The sequence below is a fragment of the Falco punctatus genome (assembly GCF_963210335.1).
Source record: "Falco punctatus genome assembly, chromosome: 17".
In the NCBI taxonomy this organism is placed as follows: domain Eukaryota; kingdom Metazoa; phylum Chordata; class Aves; order Falconiformes; family Falconidae; genus Falco; species Falco punctatus.
The window spans coordinates 2,921,230-2,944,708 of record NC_137597.1 but is presented as its reverse complement, the minus strand read 5'-3'; the positions used below and the strand labels follow the sequence as shown (position 1 = coordinate 2,944,708).

The following is a 23,479-nucleotide window of genomic DNA, read 5'->3' as shown; positions in this document are numbered from 1 at the left end:
AAAATTGTACTAACCTTGACAAAAGATGGTCCACAAGTGCTAGCTGACTGTCACGTTGGAATGAGAGGGGATGTTAGGATCAGAAACCTAAGATCAGAGGGGCTTTCATCAGCAGTCTGGCCAAGTTCCCCCCCAAAAACAGATATTGTAAACACGTTACTTCTACAGAAAAGGTTAATTTTACCAAACTAGTAATTTATGAACTCATCATTAGCTCTGGTTATGCTATTTATGAGGAAAGTAGAAGAAAATATATATTGGTGCCTCCCTATCCCTTTATATTTCCCCACAGAAAAAGTATGTATTATGCTGCTTGTCTGGATATGGGTTAAATTAGCCAGTAATGAACCAATCCTCTAGCTAAATTTACTTTCTATTAAGCAATTCTTTTAAAAATCAGGAGATCCTTTAGACAGCTGAAGTGGCCTTTATCAGGAGGCACCAATTCAGCATTTTTCCTGTAAAGAAAGAGCTCATTATCCACACCCTCCTCCGGGACCTCTAAGCAGAATGCTGCAGTTCCAGAGGCTCATTTTGCATTATTAAACAGGATTTTACTTTCTAGTAGGAAGAAGAGTTTCTGACACTGGCTTTGGCAAGAACATGTAACTAGGAGAGACTGCACAGGTACGTGCTATTTCAGGTAGCTCTGCAAGTCTCCTTTCACAAGTTATTTGACTGCTGAGTCAGCCTGTCATCATGCAGAGACTTTCATAACAGGACTGCAACTTTGTGATGCGATTATTAATACAGTACCACTACTACCTAATGCTTGGCCAATATTCCTTTATGATCACAGCTTTTGGCAAAAGGGGACAAAGGCGGTGTTAATTGCTACACAGCACTGTAGTCTTACAACAAATTCATTACAAAGGGTGAAGTATTATTTACCTTTCTCTACACCCAAATTTTCTACTTACGGGTTTTCAGATATTTAAAGTGGCATTCATAGCATTACTTTTAAACAGTATTATACTCTGCTTCCTTTGACTATGCTGTTACACTGAACAAAACACTTGGCTTCCTGTCATGGGCACATGGAATAAGTTCAAGATGAGGTCAAACACATCCTAGCATGCCCCAAACTTTGTGCTGAAAGCATCAACTAATAAAACCAGACATGATTCTTGCTTCTCATGACCTGTAAAGACAGACTGAATCACCACACGAAAAATGTTACAATATCCTGAACAGAAAACTCCAAGCAGGGAGTTATGAAACCTCTTGGATTCCAAGAAGGCAAGACTGAGCATGCTAAGACATGAAGGCACTTCATAAAGACTGAGGTGAGATCAGATTTATGATCAAATCACCTGAAGTAAGAGGGTTCCTCAATTCTGATGGTTAAAAATACTTTGGGGAAGGAAACAAAGGCTACTGCTGTGTAGAGCTCAATTAAGGCTAGCTCTGGAGTGCAGAAAAAAATGCAACGTTGAGTAATTTTATACTGGACACATCCAACAAACCTGGCCACATTTATTTGGGCCTTGGATGATAAATTTCTGTTGGCAAGTTTATGACCAGTGAGGAGGCTTCCTATTTCTGAGACTCTGGAATTACTACCTTACCTTCCACTCAAAGAGCTGTCACAAAACCTTTCCAGAAAAAAAAAAAAACCTAACCCAACAAAACCCCAATCGCTTTCTCTGCCTGTAGGTACATGCGATCTACATCAAACAACTCAAATGCCTTTGCTGTAACTTGTTTCTCACCACCGTTGAGCAGTATATAAATAGCCCATTTGGTCCTTTTGACTACAGTTTCTTCCAGGTACACACCTGCAGCTTGACCGGGCTTGCTGAAGTTCACTCAACTTTACACAGAATAACTACAGAACAGAAAGCTCCCCCAAAAATAAAGTTGTGATGAACTCCTACCAGAAAAGCACTCCTTTTAAGCCCAAATCAAACAAAACTCAACCTTTCCAACTCTAGCAGCAAAAAACTGTACTGAAAGAGGTCAAAAAGCATTTCACGTGCTGCAAATACATCTGTCTTGAAACAAACGCCAAGTTAGCCAACTCAGCACACACCTATTTCTGAGACAGCACAATTTACTTTAACGTGTTCTTACTTGCTTTAAGATAAACTGAAGTAAGTCTGGACGCAGTCCTCTGCACAGATCTAACTTAGGATTAGTCTACATAAACTGCTCCATTTCAACCACAAGATCAGATCACAGAAGACCCTCTAAAGTGGATTTTAATATGTAAAATAGACAGTTACACCAACAAGCACACGGAGGTTGTAAACATTATCAGTCTATTTATTTTAGCAAAAGGTGACTGCTTCCCTAAATAAAATTGCTCCACTGCAATAAAGACGTGTAAAGCCAGCCTGAAGACTAATAACAACTCTTACAAGCAGCTTCGACAACAGACTAACCCAGAGTTTTCTGAGCCAAATAATTCACTGTGTTGGTGCTTACAACATTGAAAATGCTTCTGTGAACTGAGGGCAGAAGCACTTACAATGCTTAAACCCAGGTGATGGTCAGCAGTGCAGACTCCCAGCCCAGACACTGGGGTAAATGATGACACACCCCAGAAGGGAGAACTGGGCCTTTCCATGGATTCCTGAGATGCAGCCTCCTTCCCATTAACAGTTTGTGATTGCTGCTAACGCCAGCAGGAAGGATTGTGACTCTGTAGTGAGGATAAGGCAGGCACAGGGAGGCACAGGTGAATTTTCTGCCTTAAAGCCAGCCATAACCTACACTACAACAGGATTTGGTAGAATAATTCAAAACACTCTCCCTACCAATCCTCCCAGGTTTATACCCAAGATTGCTAGCGTATTATTGCTCCTTCCCTGAAAAGCCTAAAGTCACTGAGAAAGCAGTACAGAGAAAGTGCAAAGAGGGTCAGAGACAGGGAAAGTCACGACACAAAGATGCCTGTGAGCAGCGGCAGGCTGAGGTCTCACCTATGGCACCCGTTTAATGGGAACCCCTTAGAACTCCTGCTCCTTTTCAAAGCACCGTGCAGCCTGAAAGGAGGGAGGGAAGGGAAGGTGACCTCAAACCTAAAGCCATCACAGCACGCGTAGGAGGGCAGCGTGACCACTCAGCCCCCCAAGAAGGGGATGGTCCTGCTGCGGGGCTGGTGGCCACAGGCCGCAGCCTCTACCAGAGTCACTGCCCAGGCCCCGAGGCCTCCCGCACAGCACAGGGAAAGGGGTAAGGTAGCAAAGACGCAGGGATGAAGCACTGACTCAAGGGACAACAGCCCCAGGCCCCTCCCAAACGGGCAGAACGCAGGAGAGGCCCCCGAGGCCCCCTCCCCAGGCGAGCTCCCCGCCCCCCCCCGACGGCCCTCCCCCCTTCGCGCACACAAAGGCGGCCCAGACGCACCTCCCCAAACGCCCACAGGGGAAAGGCAGCTCCCCGGCCCCGCAGGCCCCTTCAAAGCCCAGACAAAACAGCGGAGCGCACTGCGACGCCCCAGACGCCCTCCTCAGTGCCCGCGGGGGGCAGGGAAGGCCCCCCGAGCCCCGAGTGCGCCCCTTCCCCGGCCCGCACAGCCGGAGCCCCCCGGCCCGTAAGGCGCCCTCAAAGCAGAGGGAGGGCCTGGCAGGCCCCGAAAGCCCCCCCAAGGCCCACGGAATGCCGGAGGAGGCCCCCCAGGCCCCATGGAGGGCCGGCAAGGGCCGCTGCCGCCCCCCCGCGCGTCGGCCTCACTCACCGCGTCCGCGCCGAGGCCGCTCCCTCAGGCGGGCGAAGGGCGGGATCCCGCCGTTGAGCCCCGCCCCCTGCGCACGGCGATCCGATTGGCTCCGCACACGGGGCCGGCTGGCCAATGGGGACCGAGGGAGCGGCAGGGGCGGGGCGTGCCGGGGCGCGCTGCGGGGCGCGGCGGGACCAGCGGTGCTACAGGCGGTGCGCGCCCGCCGCATCCCCCCTGCATCCCCCCACCATCCCCCTCCCCGCATCTCCACCTGCATCTCCCGCCCCCCGCATCCCCCGCCGCCCCCTGCCCCCCCGGCCCGGCCCCACCGGTCGGAGAGGAAGGACGGGTCGCACTGCCCTCCCCGCCCCCGGTGTGCCCCGGCAGCCCTCCCTCCCCCGGCACCGCGCCTGCCCGCGGGGCCGTGCCCCAGTCCGCGGCGGGATGGCACCTCCGGGATAACGGCGTCCCCCGGTGCTGTGCTGGTGCCGGCGGCCACACCGGCCGGGTGGGCTGGGGTTCCCGGGCGGGGGGATCCGTGGGGCCACGGCACGGGCGGGAGGGAGGGGACGGACACACACGACACGGCCCCGGGCGCTGCCCCCCGCCACTCTCCAGCCTCCCGGGGCTCCGGCTCGTTTCGATTTCGTTTCCCGGAAGGATCGCGCTGAAGCCGCGACGGCCGCAGGCCTGGGCGCCGGGGCACCGCCGGCCACCGGGGCAGCGCCAGCACCGGGACGCAGCGCTGCGGGCAGCGGCCGCCCACCGCCACCGGGGATGCAGGTAAGAGCTGCCCGCCCCCAGCCCCGTCCTGTGTCCCCCCCTCCCCGCTTTCCTCCCTCTATTAAAAGCTGCAAGTTTTTGCCCCGGTGTGTGTGTGGGGGGTGACCCCCCACCCGCCTCCCACCGGCCCCACGGAGCCGGGAGCAGGTGGGGGGCTTCGGCCCCCAAGTCCGGGGCTGAGCCAAAAGCTGCTCCCACACCTCTGTCTGCACCATCCTTTTCCTGCTCTCCCACTTGATCCCCTCCGAGGACAATATTTCCTCTTGAAGCAAGGAAGTGCCATCTCAGAAACGCGTCGAAGCAGCTAAGCAGGAAAAAAAGCAAGAACATAAAATCGGTATAAAGCAATAAAAATTCAGAATGTGTCTCACGCCCTAGAAATCTTGAGGAGCAAGAAAAATATTAAACGTGTTGGTTTTGCTGTAAAAGTTGTCGTAAGAGAGTCACACCGATGGGAGAAAAATCAAGTATCTTTTAAGAGGAGTTCTAGGCAAAACACACCGCTAATTTCTTTCACTTTTATTCTTCCTGTAGTTTGCTGTTTAGAACGAATCCGAAAGACAGTTCCCATTGCTATCAGGCCTGTTCAGGGTTTATACTGGAGTTTCTCTGCTTTCCTCATGCAACTGCTTTGCTAAACCCATCAACCCAGGGACAGCCAGCAGTCCCTGCAGGCAGATTGTTAACCCTCGACCTTCTGCTGAAGGACCCCTCACCTCCCCCCAAGCTGCTGCCTTCTCCTGCCATAACCCCCCAGGTCGCAAGGAAGCGTTTTCCCCAAGCGGGATGGGGTGCTTTGCTCCTGCCTCCCATACCCCTGGTTTTGGGGATGCCAGCTTTGCATTTAAGATGTGTCCGATCATCACCTGCTCCGTCAGTGCACACTGAGTTTCTTCACCCCTGATTTTCAGCGGGGGCTCAGCTCTTCTGCACCCCGGGCTCTGAGTCAAGGAGTGCTAGCTGCTCTAACCACCTCCAAAAATCTGCCTGAGAGTGTACTGAAGTGCCCAGGGTTGTTAACCGCTTCAGAAAATACTATTTGCAGGCAAAATTGTTAATTTTCCAGAGAATGAAAGTGAGAAATTGCTGGGATTCATGTTAATAGATTTTTTAAAGGCAACATTATCTGCTTGGCTGCCAGTAATATTTCAAGACCTAGATGGGGCTGCAAGCAGGATCCCAGCTGCCTTCTGGCTCACATGCTCTGGGTGGGAGCCTGGGGGCAGAGTTAGGGGCGATGCTGACCCTCAGCCCAGCAGAGGTGCTGGGGCTGCCTCTCCCAGCACGACCCATCTCACCAGTTCAGTGAGGCTGGAGGGGCTCCTTAATGAGCAACCGAGAGGGAGGGCTAATTCTTGAGGAGCTGAGACTTAATGGCAGGTGAGCAAGATGGGTTGGCGTCTCCCTGAACTGTGGGATGGCTATTTCCAGTTATGTCCAAGTGATTACTGGGGAAAAAGTTAGAGAGAACTCTTCATACAGTGTTTTTAAGACAAAATCTAAGTGCTATTACCAGCTTTATTTCCACAACTCTAAAGAACTGAAGCACTGTCCTAAAACCCTGGGCTTCCAATGAGCATCTGAAGATGCTGCAGGAAGCAGGAGCCAGCACGAGTACTGCAGGGTCTGTGGGTCTTGGCTCCATCTTCTACCTCCCTGCAGCCATGGGGCAGTGGGGATGGATAAACCCGCATCCAGAGTTTGGGTAAGGACAGGTACCTCTGCTAAAGAGAAGAGCTGGAGAAAGAGGGGGATCTCTGGCTACTAACGCTGTGTTGGGCAGCCAGAGATTCATCCTGGGGCTAGTAAAGGTCCTAGAGCCAGTGTGGAAGAGCTGCAGACAGCACATCATGCTGCTATGAAACTGGTTAGAAAACACTGGAGCGGTGTTTACTGCAGTGGAGGCATCTCCAAAGCAAAGGCAGGACCAGAGCTGGGAATTTCCCCCCACTGATCTATTTGATCTCTTTTCCCCAGGGTAACATGGCAGTCAGTTCTTCCAGACCCATTGCTGCAGCTTTGTTACCATCCCCATCCCAGGCCAGCCACACACCCACCAGCGAGGGGGAGATCTTCAGGCTTCCAGGCAGGCTGAGTGAGTAGATGTTGAGCAAGTCAACACTACTTAAACAAGGAGTTCCCACAGGGTGGGACATGGTGGGTCCAGCCATGGTGTCCCAGTCAGGGACCATCCCCTGCTGTCAAGGGGGACAAGATGGACTAGGCATCATGGTTCTTTTTTTCTCTTTGGGGCATTTTGGACCTGTGAGTGCTTAATGTAGAGGGAAATTTCGGTGATGGAGGAGACCAGTGTCCCACCCTGCCCCTCAGCAGTTCTGAAGCTGGAGACTGAGTTGTTTCAGAGGCTGCCCCTGGTTTCAGGAATCCAGCCCTCACTGTGGAGCAAGGACGACGTGATCCACTGGCTAAGATGGGCTGAGAAGGAGTATTCCCTTCGGCAAACTGATGAAAGCAAGTTTGAAATGAACGGCAAAGCCCTGTGCATCCTCACCAAGGATGACTTCAGACACCGAGCTCCAAGCTCAGGTTAGACCGAGCGCAAGGGTGTTTCTGAGGACCCTCCAAGTACAGCTCCAGCTGTGGTCTGCTGAGAGGGGCTGCGTGGGTCCCAGCAGACCAGGCGTTAGCTCTGGCCAGTTGGGTGCTGGAGGCAAGGACAACGTTCTTCCTTCCTTTAGTCCATCCGGACTGCAAATGCTTTGGGATAGGGAATAACTCCGTAGCAGAGAAACATAAGCAACACCATCAGCTGAGATGATATAATACAGATCTGAGCAGGCTTTCCTTCCCCGCAGGTGATGTGTTGTATGAAATACTCCAGTACATTAAGACGCAAAGAAGAGCTCTGGTGCGCAGCCCTTTGCTGAACTCACCCTTCAGGGAGGCCAGGAGCACAGAGGAAGGTATGATGAGTGGCAGCTGTCCATCACACGGCGCCTGCCCTCAGCTACAGCGGGTGGCTCACATCTGGGGTGTGAAGCCAACCCACACGGCCTGAGCAAGGCAAGCAGGACACTCCTGGAGATGCAGCCAGGTCCAACCAAGCCCAGGTCACGGAGGAATTTTGTAGGGATGAAGCAGGTCTGGGCAGAATCAGAACTAGGTAGCGCCAGGTGGGTCTGTGGTGGGTGGGTGTGTGGTGGGGTGTGTGTGCGGTGGCCAGGCGGGTCTGTGGTGGCCAGGTGGGTCTGTGGTGGCCAAGCGGGTCTGTGGTGGCCAGGCGGGTCTGTGGTGGCCAGGTGGGTCTGTGGTGGCCAAGCGGGTCTGTGGTGGCCAGGCGGGTCTGTGGTGGCCAGGCAGGGCTACGGCTGCACTGGGGGGTCTGTCAGCAGATCACGGGGGGGTCAGGGGGGTCAGTGCCCAGGCAGAGGCATAGCCCTGGCTGGGGACCAGCCCTCCTGTGGCTGAGGAGCCAGGGCTGAGCTTAAACAGAGCTTCTGGGCCACTGGGTGGGGAGAGGCTGGTCGGGCCAGCCAGGCTTATTAGTGCCCCCGGGGGGGCTAGGTAGGAGCTGGGGTGGGGGTGGGCTGGGGTCAGTGGCTGGCTTGGCATTCAGGGGCTCTGGGGGGGGCTCTTCTGAGCTCTTTTGCTGGCTGAGGTGTAAGGTGATGAAGACCTTCAGCTTCCACAAGAATTTACAAAGGAATGCCTGTGCTCCGGTGCATTCTCCTATCCCGGCTTTAGCTCTGTATCTCACCCTCGCCCTACTCAGCGTCTCCCCCAGCCCTTCTGCTGACCCAGCCTTAGGAATGCCCCAGGCTTTCCATAGCAGCTCCCTGGGCTGGTACTGGGCTGATAACCACCCCGGGCTGTCCCTCCCCACCTGCTTCAGGGTTTTGGAAGAGCTGGGACCTGCCACAATGCACCGCAGCATTGGTTTGGGCTGTTTTTCCCAGGGCCAGCCCGGAGCGCTGAGGCAGGTGCTGGTTTCTCCTGCCTGGATCGTGCGGAACAGCCTGTGTCCCGCAGACACGCGGAGCCACTGAACCTCTCCTGTCACAGCTCGGAGGGCAGGTGCATGGCAGACACCATCTGCTCTTCTACAACCCTGTCGTCCCCAGTGGATGGGAAAATTGCAGGTAAATATGAATTTAGAGCCTGGTTCCTTGGGGAGATGTGCTTTGTCCTGGCTGCCCATCTGTCTCCCGTTTATTCCATGCATCGGTGTGTGCTTCCCTGCCTTGGTTTCCCCACCTGAAAAACTGTAGTTCCTGCCTGCCTTTTGAGATCGAGCACTAAAAGTGCTGTGCATGAACTTTGCACTCTTCTTATATTTATGATCATTGCTAACACGTGCAATCCTGTTGCTGATCGGACCCTCGCTGGAGCACAGGTGCCTTGGTGGGAGCTTGGTGACTATTTATTCTTGCCCGGTGCTCAGACTGCAGGTTGCTGTGGGATTACATGTACCAGCTCCTCTCCGACAGCCGCTATGAGCCTTACATCAAGTGGGCGGACAAGGAAGCCAAGGTGTTCAGGGTTGTTAACCCAAACGGACTTGCCCAGCTCTGGGGGAACCACAAGGTAAACACAGCTGAGAACAATTCCATCGTTCCTGGGCTTCTACATGGCATCTTCATCCTGTTCCTCCAAGCTGATGGAACAGGGACTGGGAAGGGTGAGACAGAGTGGGCGCAGGGCCGGTGAGAGATATCACCCTCCCAGTGGTTAAAGAGGGAGGTTTTCCCATCCCCTGGAAAGCAAACCATGCTGGCTGTGGACCCAGAAGCAACCCTGGGTTAGAGACCCACACTGTAGCCTGCAGAGCCCAGGACCCACCTCGAATGTCCCCCTTGATGACCCAAACCAGGTGTAGGTCCTTGTTTTTCCTGAACCCACGCCAATTCTTTCCTCCTTCCAGAACCGGATGAATATGACATATGAGAAAATGTCACGAGCGCTGAGACATTACTACAAACTCAACATCATCAAAAAGGAGCCAGGGCAGAAGCTGTTGTTCAGGTGAGATGAAGCAGATCAGAGAAACGAGCTGCCTGGGACGGTGCAGATGGGGCACGGGAAGGCGGTGGGCTCCAGAAGTTGGCAGCGGCTTCATCCAGCAAGATCCTCCCCTGAAAACGCAACAGCCTGGTGGTTTTGCACCCAGGCTGTCCTGTGTGAGCCAGGAGCTGGGCTGCCTGGGCTCCAGGTCCGTCCGATGCCCCTTCCAGGGCTGCGGGCCAGCAACCCGCCCTGGGGTCCGCATCCATCTGCTCTGTGCTTGGAGTCCTGCTGGTGCTGGAGGGACTCCCCAGGCTCCCCCAAGCTGGAGGGTCCCTCCTTTCCCCCATTGCCAGCAGGTCTGAAGTCCACCTCCAGACGGAGGAGCCAGCCAGACTGGAAATAAGTCAGGAGCCTCCTGTTCCCAGTGCTGGCTGCTCCCCTGGGACCAGCTTGGACTTCAAATGCCAGCTCTGGGCTGGTGAGCGCTGAGCTTTGTCTCCCCACGCTTGGTGTATCCTGGGTGCAAAGCACGAGCTGGGGTCCTCAGCAAAGCCCAGGGCTGGAGATACCCTCTGGTGAGCTCCAGAGCTCAGCTGATGAGGGCAAGAGCTCCGGCATCTACAGCCTGGTTTGGGGCTGCTTTTGGACACGCCCTTAAAGACATTAAAAAAATGTATTCCAGGTTTTTGAAGACTCCTGGGGAGATCATCCATGAGAAATCCAGCAAACTGGAGCAGCTGGAGAGCGAGGACCAGGAAGACTTGCAAGAAGATGCACTGGAGCTTTCGCCATAGGAAATCTTTGAAGGTGGCACTTGCAGCGCATCACAGAGAGACTCAGGCTCTGCTGGGAAGTGCCGGTGGCTCTGGTGTCTGGTGGATACAAGGCCACAGAACTGGTCCTGGATTTCAGAACCTGCCCTGAGCCAAAGCTGTGACATCTCTGGGGCTTCCTTAGCAAAACACACCCAGAAACTGTCCCCCAGCACTGAAAGCACACTGAGCGTGTGGGCTGGCCTGCTTGCTCCTCTGCTGCCCATGGGATATTTTTGCTCTGTAAACTTTGCTGCTTGTCTTTAAGGTTCAGACTTGCTGGTAAAGACTGCCCTGTTCTTACAGCGGGCTGTGCTGAGCAGAGAGCGCTGGAGCACGTGCTCCAGGTCGGGCAGCTCCTGAAGTGCTTTTGCAGCTGGCAGTGGCCCCAGGAATGAACCCGCTGCTCCGCGTCTGAGCCGTGTCCCCGGTACGAGGACGGACTCACCTTGCGGATGCGCCGTGCACTGTAATCTCCCCGGCTCCCATGGGGTTGCTCCAGCGATTAAGGGTGGGAGCGTGCTGCCGTATCCACCTGGATCAGGTGTGGCTGGAGCTCCAGGCTGCATGGATGCCCTAAGCTGGGTCTCCTTTTAACTCCTTTCCCCTCCATGCAATGCTTTTTATAATTAGCTGATTAAATAACGTGAAAAGAAACACAGCCGGTCATGAATATGCCGTGAAGCGGCGTTGTGTTTTCATGCCTGATGGGGAAAGGTGAATTCCTTCCAGCCTCAGTTTTGCACCGTGGCAGAAATTATCCTTCTGCCCCCCGCCTTTGCTCTGGACCCTTCCCCAAGCCCAAGGTGCCGTCTCAGAGCTGCGTCGGCGCCGCTTTCGGGGCAGCAATGCCATGAAAGGGTCTGGGAACTGTCAGTCTCGTGAAAAACTTTGGCAATGGTTGGTGACCGAGGCTTTCACCAAAACCAGCTGTTGTCAACCTGAAACTACAGTCCCTTTCCCTGTAACTGGTGTTGCTCCTCCAAAGCTACTTCATAACCATTAACTGGAGCCTGGAGATGCTGGTGGGCTGTAGCCAGTGAGAGGTGGAGGAGGGACATGTAGCAGCCGGTTGGCAAAACGTCAACGGTACAGCAGCTCGGGAAACCCTGGCCGAGAAGTTTCACTTCCAGAAAAAAATCACCAGCCCGTTGTCAAAGCGCAAGTGTTTGCCAAGTCAAGTGACGGAGGAAAAGAAAAGCTCTAGTGGGGTAAATGAGCATCGTGTCACAGCCTTGGGGAGGTCCCAGCTAGGAAGGGAGGCCAAAATCTCTGCTAGGAGAGGGGGCTGGAGGCTACCCAGCACCCAGCCAAGCTGCAGCCTGGGGATGCACCACACCAGCGAGGCGCAGTGGAACACCCAGACCTCATCCTTCCTTCCACAAAAGGTGCTTTTTGTCCCAGAGAAGACTAAAGCCAGGACTTTCTTGGGGTGAAATCCAGCAGGGGGTCAGTGGAAGTCCTGCCCAGCCCTGAGGGACAGCTTTGGCGGGCGAGCAGACCTTCTGTCTCAGCAATTGTCCCATCCTGGCCCTGCGCCACTGTTGGCATACACACCCGTGGGTGCATTTTTCCCGACCTCCCGACAAGATATTCCCCCAGCTTTCTGGTTGTGGGACCAGGCCTGACGGCTCCCGAGCATCCCACCGCTTCTCCAGCCGGTGTGGGTTGTTCTGGTGGAGCTGGTGACAGTCAGTGACCCCGGGGCTTGTGCCGCGCTCACGGGGACCGTGCGGGATGCACGCTCTTCACCTGTTTTTCCCACGATGACTAAGGATCCCGCTGCACTCAGCCGGGGAATTCCTCTCCCTGTTGGGAAGCTGCCAAAAAATGCTGGAACCTCCTTGTGTCACGCCGTGCCGTGCCGGCTGCCGAGCGATCTTGGAGGGTGAAAATCAAAGGGCACTTTGGCAAGGATGGGCTGCGATGACAACCTTTTTCCATGCTCCCAGGAAGCCCTCGTGCCCTTCCCGGAGCAACACGCCTCTTCCTTGAAGTAAACAGAGGCGGAAGGAGTGTGAATCTTTCCTGGAATGGGGACCCAGTCCTCCCAGTAAACAGCGCTGCTGGCGCTGGGGTGTTCGGTGCAGGTGTGTGGGGAGGGGGAGCACACGGCAGCCGGTGGTTTTGGCCCCGGCTGAAGGTGGCACACAGGCACGTCTCCACGCAGGCATCCCCCAAGGTCTGCAGGGGTTTTGTTCCCTCGGGGGGACACCCAGCACCCAGGTCGGGTGGTGGCCGGGGTGGGGGGCTGTGTGCCACGCGTGCCCGCTGCTGCCTGGTGCTGCTGCCCTCAACACCCCGTTGTGGTTCCGCTCTCCACCTGCAGCGATGTTTGTGCCCAGGTGGCTGGTGCAGGTGGCTTTTGTGGTCCACCCAAAAGTGCCTCCGGCACGCCGCAGGGCTGACCGTGGCCTTGGCTAGCCAAAGATCTTCAAGGCTGGTGGTCCCCAGCCCCTCTGGACACTCATTCGAGGTCATCCCACCCTCCTGCAGAGGAGGCTTTTCGTGATATCCATCAGCCTGTGGCCTCTCCGTCCTGTTCCCAGGAGACCTGGGGGATTTGCCTTCTCCTGAGTCCGTTGTAACCCCCCCTCCTCACAGCTCCGTGCCGGGAATACCTCTCCCTTGGGGTTTTTTTCCCACCTTTTGGAGTAAGTTCCTGTAAATAAGCCAGTTACCCCCTGCAGTGTCCCTGTGCTTTTAGTTCTGCTATTCCCTCCAGTGTCACCGGCCTGAAGACACCAGCCTCAGTGCTGCCTGCTCCCTCCACGTGACTGTGTTTCCAGGCAGCTTCCTCATTCTGTCTCGGTGCTGATGAGAAAAGCGGACACATTTGCACCCCGACCCCCTCCCCCAGCTCTGGTAACGGGCTTTTGGTTTGTCTCAGGTCTCTTGCAAACATCTTTTTCTTACACCTCTCTCCCATTAGGTTTGAGCACGTCCCAAATCCCAGAAGAGATCTGAACTTGGATAAAGGTCTGGATCCAGAATCACGATTCAGGTAAGATTTTTCCTGGAGTCACTTTGGGTATCCCATCTTCAGGCTGTGTCCAGAAATGCTGCTACAAGGAGGAAAAACCTGCAAGAGGCTGTAAGTCAGTGCCGATTCCCAGTTTAATCCTCCACGAGCAGTGACGGTGTTTGGACACATCCCACAATCTCCAGCAGCAGGATCTCCAAACTGGAGATGGCCAAGCTGTGCCCCACCACCAGAGTGGAGGTGCCTTTTTGGTTTATGGATGTTGCAGAGGAAAAAAAAAAAAAACAAAATGGATTATGAAGCTCCTTCTCACCCGGTGGAATCGACCTCCTTATGAAAGGACGTGACACATGCTAGTTAGCAGCGTGGAGCTCCTCGTGGATGGTTTAATTATGTATCAGAATAGATGGGGATGCTGAAAAACAAAGGCAGGTAATTCCTGATCAATACCAGACTGATTCATCAGTGTAGGCTCGGGACAAACAGAGGGAAATGGGCCGGATCCCTCCCAGTTATAGGAAATGATGGCACGGAAAGTTTGTGGAAATAAAAGTAAAATAATCCTGGACCGTTTCAATTGCAAGCTGAAGCCGTTATCAGGAAAATATCCAGGAGGCACCTGGGCAGCACATCATCCCAGCTGAAACTTAGAGAAAATGCATCGCTGCTCACGTGGAGCTCTTGCTCAGGGTTTTTTTTTCCGAGGACCGCGTGGCAGCCAGCAAATGCATCCGCATCCCGGCGCATCCCTGCGAGGTGCAGTGCGGAATATTGCCATCAGATGGCAAAATAGCAATGAGGATGGCGGGAGCAGCCTGCGGGAGCCTGTACCAGGCCCAGAGATGCACGGGGATGGCTGTGGGACCATCTGGCTCTTCGGCGTATGAAAGGTGTAAGATTTGTTCGGCCCAGGGGCAGACTGTGGATGTTGGGATGCGCGGATCAGCCTGGCGGGTTCGGCCCTGGAGATGCTCTGCCCCTGGGGCAGGGTGAGGGGGCTGATGGGGTGCAGAGGATTCGGGTGCTGGAGCCGGTCCTGTGTCATGGTTTAGGGTGGGCGCACGGGCTGATTGAAGGACCCCGGGGTGGGTTTCAAAGATGCTGCAGCCCAGCCATGCCTGGTGTAAGGCATCAACCTGATAGCACCGTGCCCCGGAGTGCCTCCGGTCCCACAGCAGCTCCCAGTATCCACTTCCCTGGAAGCTGCTGGGATGTGAGCAGGGCAATCGGCTTGCCGCATTGAAACCTTGTTTATTGGAGAAAGTTATGACCTCTCCTTACAAAAACAACCCAGAGAAGCCCGTATATGGCATCACACCCACTGAAAAAAAAAAAAAAATAATCCCAAAGAAACCAAACCCACCCGCCAGACAGCTGGCAGAGATAGCTGGTTTCAAAGGCCAGCACCTGCACCAGGAGCCAGGTGATGGTGATGCTGTTTTGCTGCTCTTTGTCACAAGGAAATCGTTTTCTCCTCCAGCGAAACTCACACCCACTGGTTTTCCGCCACGAGGGAGGTGATAGCGGGGATCCCAGGCGGAAGCATTGGCCGCTCTCCTACCTGAATGGCTGATAAAAATAGGACTTAACTCAGCCAGCCATCTGCCCGGGTATAAAAGAGCCACCTCCCAGGGGAGCCTGACAACCCTTCGTGCCTGTGGCCGGAGAGCTTGTCTCGACATAAGTCCAGAAGGGCTGAAACACTGATGGAAAGGTAAATACCAAAAGAGCAAATAAAGAATGATGTGGCCAATGTACTGGAATCAATCGAAGTAGGATGGGGGCTGTTGCTTTGCTGTGATTAAATCTAGTGGAATGATTTATTAGTATCGGGTGGCTTTGAGGTTGGCTCAGATGGAGGAAACTTGCCTTCTTGATCCAAAAAACGGCCAAGTTGGCGTGGGTGGGTGCACTCGTGCGTGGTGGTGATGCTCATCTAGACCCAGCGGAGGCTGATGGCTGGCTCCAGGGCGGTTTGTACAGCCGAGCGTGCCGGATTTCCGTGTTGGCTTCCAAGTGGTGCTCCGCGGTGGAGAAAGTCTGGTTTGGGGCTGGTTCTCTGGAGGGTGAAATTGCTTTGGGAAGTAGAGCCAGCACAAGGCACAGGCACAGTTCTCTGGTTTTTCCATACAGCATCCTTCTATTTAATTTTGCTCATAAACAGAGTAAAAAGGGCGATGGGAAAGGCAGGGCTCAGGTGCTCCAAGCTCCATTCACAGCCAAACGCTGGTGAGAGCTCACAGGGGGGCTGCACCATAGCAAGGTGCTCGGCCAATATCGGCAGTGACTGAGGATATTTGTAAGACCCCATGCTGCCTTTGGCCTCTCCAAGGGCTGGAAGCACCCAGCCTTGCTGGGGAATGCTGTTTTTTTTAGCAGCCAAGGCTTTAAGGAAAGATACGAAAAAACATCTGGGTTGTGCGATTCATCACGGGGATGGTGCTCCCGGTGGGTAGGTTTTCGTCATAGCCTGGGAACACATCGCAATAGAAAGGTACAGTACCACGGTATCTGGATGATGCCTTTGCTGGATTAAACCCTCTGGACGATAACCAGGCTCTCCCTCCGAGGCGAGCCCAGCTCACCTCCCCACTTCCCGCAGTTTCACTTCCATTATCAGCAGTGTCTACAACCCATCATAAAACCCTACGTGTACCGCCTGTGTAAGGAGCACCGAGATAACAGCTGTACAAGGAGTTGATCATTTACTAGAAACAGAAACAGTCTCAGACACCCAAAGCGCCCTTGGGTGCCAAAGTGGGGATGATTTCCATCACGCGCCACCTGACTGCACAGGGAAAGCAAAAATCAGGCTGAAAATATTGTTTTTCTCTGCAGCAACATGCAGGCTCTGGCGGGGGAGAAGCCTTGGCAGGACATGGGGAGGCAGCCGTCGGGCAAGATCCTCTCTCTGGACAGGCAAGGGGCCAAGAAAGTGCTGGAGATCTACGTCAAGCGCTCGCTGAGCTGCTGCGAAAACTCACTGATGGCCAAAAAAAAGTTTCAGGAGAGAGCTGGAGGGCGGGGGAGGAAGGCAGGTGGGCTGCAACGGTCGAAAAGTGACTTCTGCAAGTATGCGTGTGCCAAACATGGTCCCAGGAAGGACCAGGAGGAGCAACCCAAAGCACCAGACCTGGATGAGGCTCTGGATGAGAACAGCAAAGCTCCTGGGGAGGTCCCTAAAGAGGAGTTGGAGCCCAAGAGGAAAACCACAAAAAACTCTTCCCAGGGCAAAACCCAACGCACCTGGTTCAAAAGTTTCTTAAACGTAATCTTCAAGAAGAGCCCTGAAGACCAGAAGGAAAGTGCAGGACAAAAAGCAAAGCAGAAAGATGCCAAAACTCCTCACAGCTCCAAAACAGAAGGGGCTAAAAGATCCGGAGGGGACTGGAGCACGTCCCCGCCGCTGGGCAGAGCCCTGAAGAAGAGACCCAGCCTCAAGAAGGTTTTCTCCTTCAAGAAGCACGTGGAGGAGGAGCGGGGAGAGGCAGCGGCGGGGGCGAGGGCCAAGCGCCCCAGCTGCCTTCCCCTGCGGCACATCCAGGCGCCGGCCACCGCAGGTGGGACCCCGACCACCCCCACCCCTGACCCCAACCCACCCACCGTGGGGGGACCTCTGTGGGGAAACCTATAGAGTCCAGTGCTGGCTTCTAACTGCAGCGTCACCCTCCCGGTGCTTTCTGGGGTTTGGGATCGGTTTGGGGGGCTCCAATCTCAACCGGCTGCTTCGGGAAGTGTTGACGCCCCCGTGCTTCGAGCAGATGGGCTCCAACTCAGGGGCGCAGCGAGTTACCCCAGGCCAGTGGCTGGGCAGGAACCACCCAAGCCCAGGGTTTCCTCCTCTGGCAAATGAGGAACACGGTGGTTTAGCTTAAACCTGCGTCCAAGACTTGAGATTAAATCCCCAACCGCTCCCGGGCCCACGTGAAGCTGCTTTCCACTGGGTGCGGGGAAGGGTGCGGGCAGCCCGTGGGACACTCCCGTCACCACCCAACCCCTTCCCCTGCCAAAATGCTGGTGAAGGGATTTTTGTGGAGCTTTGGTGGATTCAGGGCAAGCTGCAGCCGCTGGGTTACCATCAGGGAGCACAGCCCCACCGGTCACCGGCCGTTCGCACTAATCCAGGCTGGGCACCAGCACCACGCGGGTGCGGTCACCCCCGCCGCTGCTTTTGGCTTTCAGTCAGCAGCCGGCAAAAAAATAATCCTCGCTTCTGCGGATGTGTTTTGCTTCCAGCAGAGGTGGAGCAGCCTGATGGTTACTATGCACAAGTCTCGGAAGAGATCGGTCTGATCGTGCAGGGCAGCGAGAGCCAAGGGAGCAGAGTACGCGGCTGCGAGGAGCCCCCCCGGCTGGCCAGCACCGATGGGGTCGGTGAGTGTCACCCTGGCAAGCTCTTCGTCGCCGGCACATATAGAAAATATATGTGCACAAAGCTTGTCCCCATGCAGAGCCTGCACGGGACCCAAATCCTGCTGCAACCCCCACCCAGGGGTTTACGTGACCCAAACGGTCCATGAAGACCTTGGGTGAGATTTTCAGCATCAGGGCTTTGATTTGAGAAGGTCAAGGGCAGGAGGGTGGTTTTGCTGCCTGAGGGGGTGGCGGCACTTGGCAATAGGCTGAAACGGGCTTTGGAGGGATGGAGGTGGATGATGAATTTTTTCCTGGGGACTAAACAGAGGGTCTGGGTGTGAGGCTTGGAGAAAGGGCTGAAGGTAACGTGGGATCTGTCTCTGTAGATGAAGCCATCAGGAGAATCGTCGCCCTGCTCCAGAGTGCAGGAGATGAGCTGGACAGGCAGGTGAGTGGAGAGCGTGGTCAACTGGAAGGGGTTGAGGGAATGTGGGCCAAGCTCTGCACTGCCGTAACACACAGCAGCACCGTCGGTTTCCCCGATGCAGGGAAAGGCTCCATAAAATCAAGGAAATGGCAACTTTTAATTCCCCGACGGGGTGTGATCACAGCTGTGTGTCCTCCCTCAAGCGCCATCCTAGCATGGAGTGAAGGCGTCGACACAAGGATGACACACCAAGTTATTCGCTCGTAACGTGTATCTGCTTGCTCCTTAACCAGGTGAAGGAAGACGCACGGCTACGGATGTTCTTCAGAGACATGTCCTACAGCTCCTTCAAGAACCTGGCCGATGCCTACGTCCGTAAGGAAATGACAGCCAGCAGACCCGACATCAACCCCCAGGAGATCCAGTTTGCCTTCACGGTGCACCTCACCGCCAAGGTAGCCGGCATCTGCAACCAGGCGGTGAACAGGATCATGGGCTTCGGCACCCGCTACCTGGAAGATTCATTCGCACCCTTGTCCTACAGCAAAATTCTCCAGGTAGGGAGGAGGACCAAGGCTGGGGCTGAGCTTCCAGCGGCGAGTTAGGGCAGGTGGTGTCATTTTAGGGTGATGGGCAGACCTGGGTGGGTAGCAGTCCTGCTGGTTTGTACTGGGGGGGTGGCTGGGTGCTGTCTGGGCTGCCTTTGCCTTCCTCCAGTGTGAGCATGGCACACACAAGGAGCAGGACTTGCTTTACCTGCGGCAGTGCAGCCAGGAGATGCCCCACAGTACACAGCATTGCTACAACCTGGTGTAACCGCAGCTTTCCTCAGGGATAATTTCCTCCTGAACCCATCTAGATGACCAATAGCACCGGCTCGGTTGGGGAAGGGACCTCACGAACATTTCCTTCTGTCTCAGCAGAACAGAGAAAAATTCAGCACAGACAACTGCGAGAGCCCAGACTGACATGGGCTGCTCCCAAAGACCTGCGGTACCCGGGAACCCAAGGATGCAGATTTCCTGATGTGGGGCACGGTTCCTCTTGGCGACCTGGATGGGGGGTGATTTTCTGAGCCGTGGCTTTAAAATTTTCTAAGAAAACCCCACAGCGATAGCCACAGCAGGATGAAATGCTTAAAACCCACGTGGCTGGGGGCGAGGAGGCTGTAAATCAAACGCAGCCCAAATTTCACCCTGTATTTGCATTTTAGCTCTCACCGAGTGCATGTGCTGAACCTCACGGTTTGTTTGTATTCACGTGTGTGTATTTATTTACCGGTGTTTCTCTACCTATCTGTGAATGTACAGCATCGTTTTTGTACTTCTGTTGTCAGCCAAGCATCCAGTTCAGGAAAAAAAACAACCCTAAAACTCAAATAAATTGGTCCCTAAATGACAGCCAGGCTTGTCTGATGGGTGATGTGTGTGGCCATTACACACGGAGTAACGCTTGCCTTGCTACAGCTGTGGTGGGCTGCTCCTTTCGAGCCAGATGCAAAGGGGCACAGAGAGTCTTACAGCAGATACACGGGGCGGTCCTGCCATTTTTTACTATTTATAGCCATTCCCTTTCCAGCAGAAGGAGATTTATTAGCTGAAGCAGCTCGATCTGACACCAAGAACTGGGTAAAGCTTGGACCCGGGTGGTGCATGAGCTGCCGTCACTCCTTTGGGGACGGAGGGGATTTACGGTGACTGGGGTCCCACCTATGAGGTCTAAGACGACGAGAAATGCCAAAGCGATTAAACCCTCACGTTCCCAGCTAATCTGTGCCCAGACCCCTAAGTAGGGCCATGGATTAAGGCAGCTTGGGGCTGGGGGGGATTGCCAGTGCTCAGGAGCATCTCCCTTGCCAGGGTCAGAGCCAGCCTGGGGTGAAGGAGGCAGAATTTTGGGGTTTGCAGTGTGCAAGAGGTGGAATGATCCAGCGGGGTGAAGGTGATGATGGTGGCAAACAAACCTGCGGGTCTGGGTTGGCACCACGCGTGGGGTGACAGTCCCTCTCAGGCCACCGGTGACAGCCTGGGTCTGCCCGGCACCGCCTCTCCTGCAGGATCTGATCTTTTCAATCCTTTTAAAAACCGAAATAAAATAAAATGGGGAAGCAGAGTCCTCGCAGGAAGGAAGCAGCCCTTCCCCACGCAGAGCAACTGACGGAGATGCAGAGGGCTGGGTCACCGGCTGCCGAGAAGCCCCAGGGTGAACGCATCCCTCGCAGGGGCTCTGTCTATTTTAGCCCAGCTTAATTAGGACAGTGAAAAACACCCGATCCCACTCCTGGGTCCTGCCCACTGATACCAGCAACAAGCACAGCACCAGCACCGCGTTTCCTTTTGGCTGGGAACCAAGCTGGGAGATTTTTATTGCAGGAGAAACCGAAACCTCTCTCACCTGTTTGCCACTGGCACGACATCCCTGTACCTGCCCGGAACCCTGGGGACTGAGCCGGGCTGTGACCGGGACAGGGCGAGCTGGTGTCTGGGACACGGTGGGGACTGGTGGGAGGATCATGCGATTGTTTTGCATCCGAGCTCATGCGGTGCCGAGTGTGGGCTGGGATTTGCATGGAGCAGAAAAGGCGTTTGTCTCCTCGCTGACTTACCGGAGGACATCATCTTCCCTCGGCACATGGGACACACCTGCCAGGGAAAACACCAGGGAGAAGAACGACTCACCACTCTCATCCCCTTCTCCTGTGCTTTTCCTGACGGCTGAACCAAATACCCTCCTGTGATCACTGGACATTTCCCACCCCTCGGGGCAGCGGTGCTGGGGAAACAAGGAGCAGAATCTGCACAGCCCATTGCACAAAGGGCTCCCGGTCCCAAATAACCCAACCCAAAGCAAGGATGCTGCTCCAGCCCAGCACGGCGGGATGAGGTTGGGAAGGGCCAGCAGTGCAGCACCCCAGGGCTGGCAGCTCTCGGAGCGCTGGTCCCTTCTCATGAGCCACTCCAGCACCTTGGCTTAATGTCTGGGTTATAAAATCGAGAACCTGAGTGTCTGTGGCCACTGAAGATATTAAGACAGTATTAAAGAAGGGCAAGTTATTAGCCCCAGAGTTTTGATTAGGTTCCAACTCTCGGTATTACCTTCATCCTTCCTTAAACGCCCTGCTCTGGCTTCAAACAGCTAAGACAATCGCCTCGCCTGAAAATCCCTGGGATCATGGACACTGGCCATCTGGGCACTGATCCTGCCTGGACAAAGAGCAGCCTCGCACCCTGCACAGCCCCCTGCCTGCCTGGTGCTCAGTGCAAGCTGGGGGCCCTTCTCCTGAAAGCATCTCAGGCTGCTCCTATGATCTTGCGTCTCCGAAGCCGTTAGTCCCCGCTAATCCTGCTTTGCCGGGTGCCAGGTGGGGGAGGGTGGCTTAGAAAATCAGCCTGGCACTTATGAGCCAATTAATGCAAAATTCGCTGTCACTAAGAGGATGATGACAAGGTTTCATCTCACGGGAGCGTGGCACCAGGCCAGGGAGGATGCTGTCTCCTGGGATGCTGTTCCGGGGCCTTGATGTCTGTGGTGGGTGAGGGTGCAGGGTGGATTTTGCATCCCCCCCGCCTTGAGAAGCCCCCCCCGTAACTCACTGCAGGATAAGGCAATTTGTGGGGAACGCCGTGATGTGGCTGTGCACCCCCTCAGCCAGCAGACCCCCGAGGTGTGTCCCCAAAGCCCAGCTCCCCTCGGGCTTTCAGGGTCCCAAGGGGACCCCAGGGTATCTCAGCATGCTGCGAAGTCCTTGCAGGTCTGAGCTGCCCAAGTTCAGGGTGCTGCTCTCCCCTTGCCAGCCCAGATGACTCCTGTCCTCTGTGCACGGACACTGATCCTCTTGCCCATCCTGCCTTGCCTCCCCTGCCCCTCTCCTGGGGCTGGCCCTGCCCTGGTGTGGGGCTGTGCTCCCTGCTGGGCTTTCTCCTTGTTAGAGACATCCTGGCATCCACCAAGCACCTCCCCACGGAGCTACTCACTTGTTCTCCTGCAGGGATAATGGCTTTTTCGTAGCCACTGCACTGTCCTTCATCATCTGGCTCTGGGAATGGAAAATCCCATTTAATACATTACTTCTGTAAGGAAAGAAACTAAGGCAAGGAGCCCGAAGGAGAGCCTGGGGGAACTGGGGGAACATCTGCCGGCTCAGCTTGGTTGGGATTTGCACTGACAAAGTGTTCCCGGAGCACCACATTTTGTAGCGAGTCCTATGAGGAAACCATCCTCATACCGTGCACTGGATGGAGAAGCGTGTTCCTGCACGTCCCGTAGGATCATTTACGCTATTCCCAAAGCCTGGCAGCTGGAGCTGGGCTCCACCGAGGAGGTGCAAGTGCTGAGTGAAGCAGGAGCATCCTGCACCTCTTCCGTGCGGTGCCTGTTGAGTTCCCTCGGGGCCTGATGCACTTAATTGGTGGAGTTAATGCACAGAGAACATGGAAACAATTTCTTCCAGCGTGCACTCCTGTCCTTGCCTGTCTGGGTGCACTCGTGTACTTGCCTGTTCGGATCAGTTGCAGTGAGAGCAGATCCGTTTGGCCCTTCTGCCTGCAGGTGTTTGCCAGTGCTGGAAAAAAGTCCTTTACATGGAGGAGTTTGCTTTCCCAAGGGCTGGAGGGGACAGTGGCGTGAATCACACAGATCAAAGCTCAGGTACCACCAGAAGGCTGGTAGAAAGGCTGGGACATGTGGGAGACTCGCCCAACGAGGGGATAATGTAAAAACGCCATCAACCATTGAAATACAAGAAATGAGAAGACCAAATCCAGTAAGGCTGTGTATCCAGAGCAGGACGTGGGCGCACGCCCATGCCCTAATTCAAGCAGTTGATCACCTCCAGGATAGTCCAGATAACATTTCTATCTGTCTCTGAGCTGCCAAGTCACTCCTGCTTGTCCTGCCGCCCATGCAGCAGCCGTCGAGGACAGCCCATGCTGTGCCGAGTGACACTTCTCCGGCGGAGTTTGCAGGCAACGTTCACCCGCTGATGGGCAGCCACCGGTGAAACTTCAGCCCAGTGACATCTGCATGTCGCCGTGGGGGTCTCTGCCCCCAGGTGTTGCAGAGGACACAGCTCTCATCGTGGGGACCTGGTGATGGCTGGAGAGGCCAAGGGAAAACGTGACAATTTGGGGTGAAACAGCATTGCAAAGGCTGTACCAGGGTGCTGGGACCATCCTCTGTTTTCTTATTTTCATAGGATGGGTTGGGTTGGAAGGGACCTTTCAAGGCCATCTAGTCCAACCCCCTCCATGGGCAGGGACACCTTCAACCAGCCCAGGTTGCTCCAAGCCCCGTCTAACCCAACCCTGAATGGTTCCAGGGATGGGGCATCCACAGCTGCTCTGGGCACCCTGTGCCAGCACCTCGCCACCCTCATTGTAAATATCTTCTTTATATCTAGTCTGAATCTCCCCTTTTTCAGTTTAAGACCGTTACCCCTTGTCCTACTCGTCCAGGCCCTGCTAAAAGTCTGTCCCCATCTTTCCTATAAG

At 54.9% G+C, this 23,479-nt stretch overlaps 3 protein-coding genes across 8 annotated transcripts in view; 2 read left to right on the top strand and 1 right to left on the bottom strand.

The window, feature by feature from the left end:
• Positions 1-3,776, bottom strand: part of KCTD20 (potassium channel tetramerization domain containing 20) — a 30,904-nt gene extending 27,128 nt beyond the window's left edge. Inside the window, exon 1 of one of the 2 annotated variants that reach the window (XM_080367258.1) lies at positions 3,683-3,776. The gene's annotated coding sequence lies outside the window, so the exon portion shown is untranslated. Of the gene's footprint in view, positions 1-14; positions 3,223-3,682 lie in introns of those variants that run through there. The other variant, XM_080367259.1, reaches the window with a different exon arrangement.
• Positions 3,777-4,306: 530 nt separating this feature from the next.
• On the top strand, positions 4,307-10,897 carry ETV7 (ETS variant transcription factor 7). Its single transcript, XM_080367304.1, has 8 exons — positions 4,307-4,447; positions 6,425-6,542; positions 6,830-6,994; positions 7,264-7,371; positions 8,365-8,547; positions 8,850-8,992; positions 9,330-9,430; positions 10,095-10,897. Exons 1-8 carry the CDS (start codon positions 4,442-4,444, stop codon positions 10,204-10,206), a joined length of 936 nt encoding a protein of 311 aa, XP_080223430.1. The 5' UTR covers positions 4,307-4,441; the 3' UTR covers positions 10,207-10,897.
• Positions 10,898-11,034: 137 nt separating this feature from the next.
• LOC308054429 (uncharacterized protein) lies at positions 11,035-19,051 on the top strand. Of its 5 annotated transcripts, none has more exons than XM_080367267.1 (6): positions 11,035-14,921; positions 16,046-16,767; positions 17,444-17,581; positions 17,950-18,011; positions 18,284-18,547; positions 18,914-19,051. In XM_080367267.1, exons 1-6 carry the CDS (start codon positions 14,914-14,916, stop codon positions 18,956-18,958), a joined length of 1,239 nt encoding a protein of 412 aa, XP_080223393.1. In that variant the 5' UTR covers positions 11,035-14,913; the 3' UTR covers positions 18,959-19,051. The 5 variants fall into 5 exon arrangements, with proteins under 5 accessions (XP_080223393.1, XP_080223390.1, XP_080223391.1 ...); XM_080367264.1 differs by having other exon boundaries at positions 18,911-19,014; XM_080367265.1 differs by lacking the exon at positions 18,914-19,051 and having other exon boundaries at positions 11,035-13,228; positions 14,688-14,921; positions 18,284-18,612.
• Positions 19,052-23,479: the final 4,428 nt, after the last annotated feature.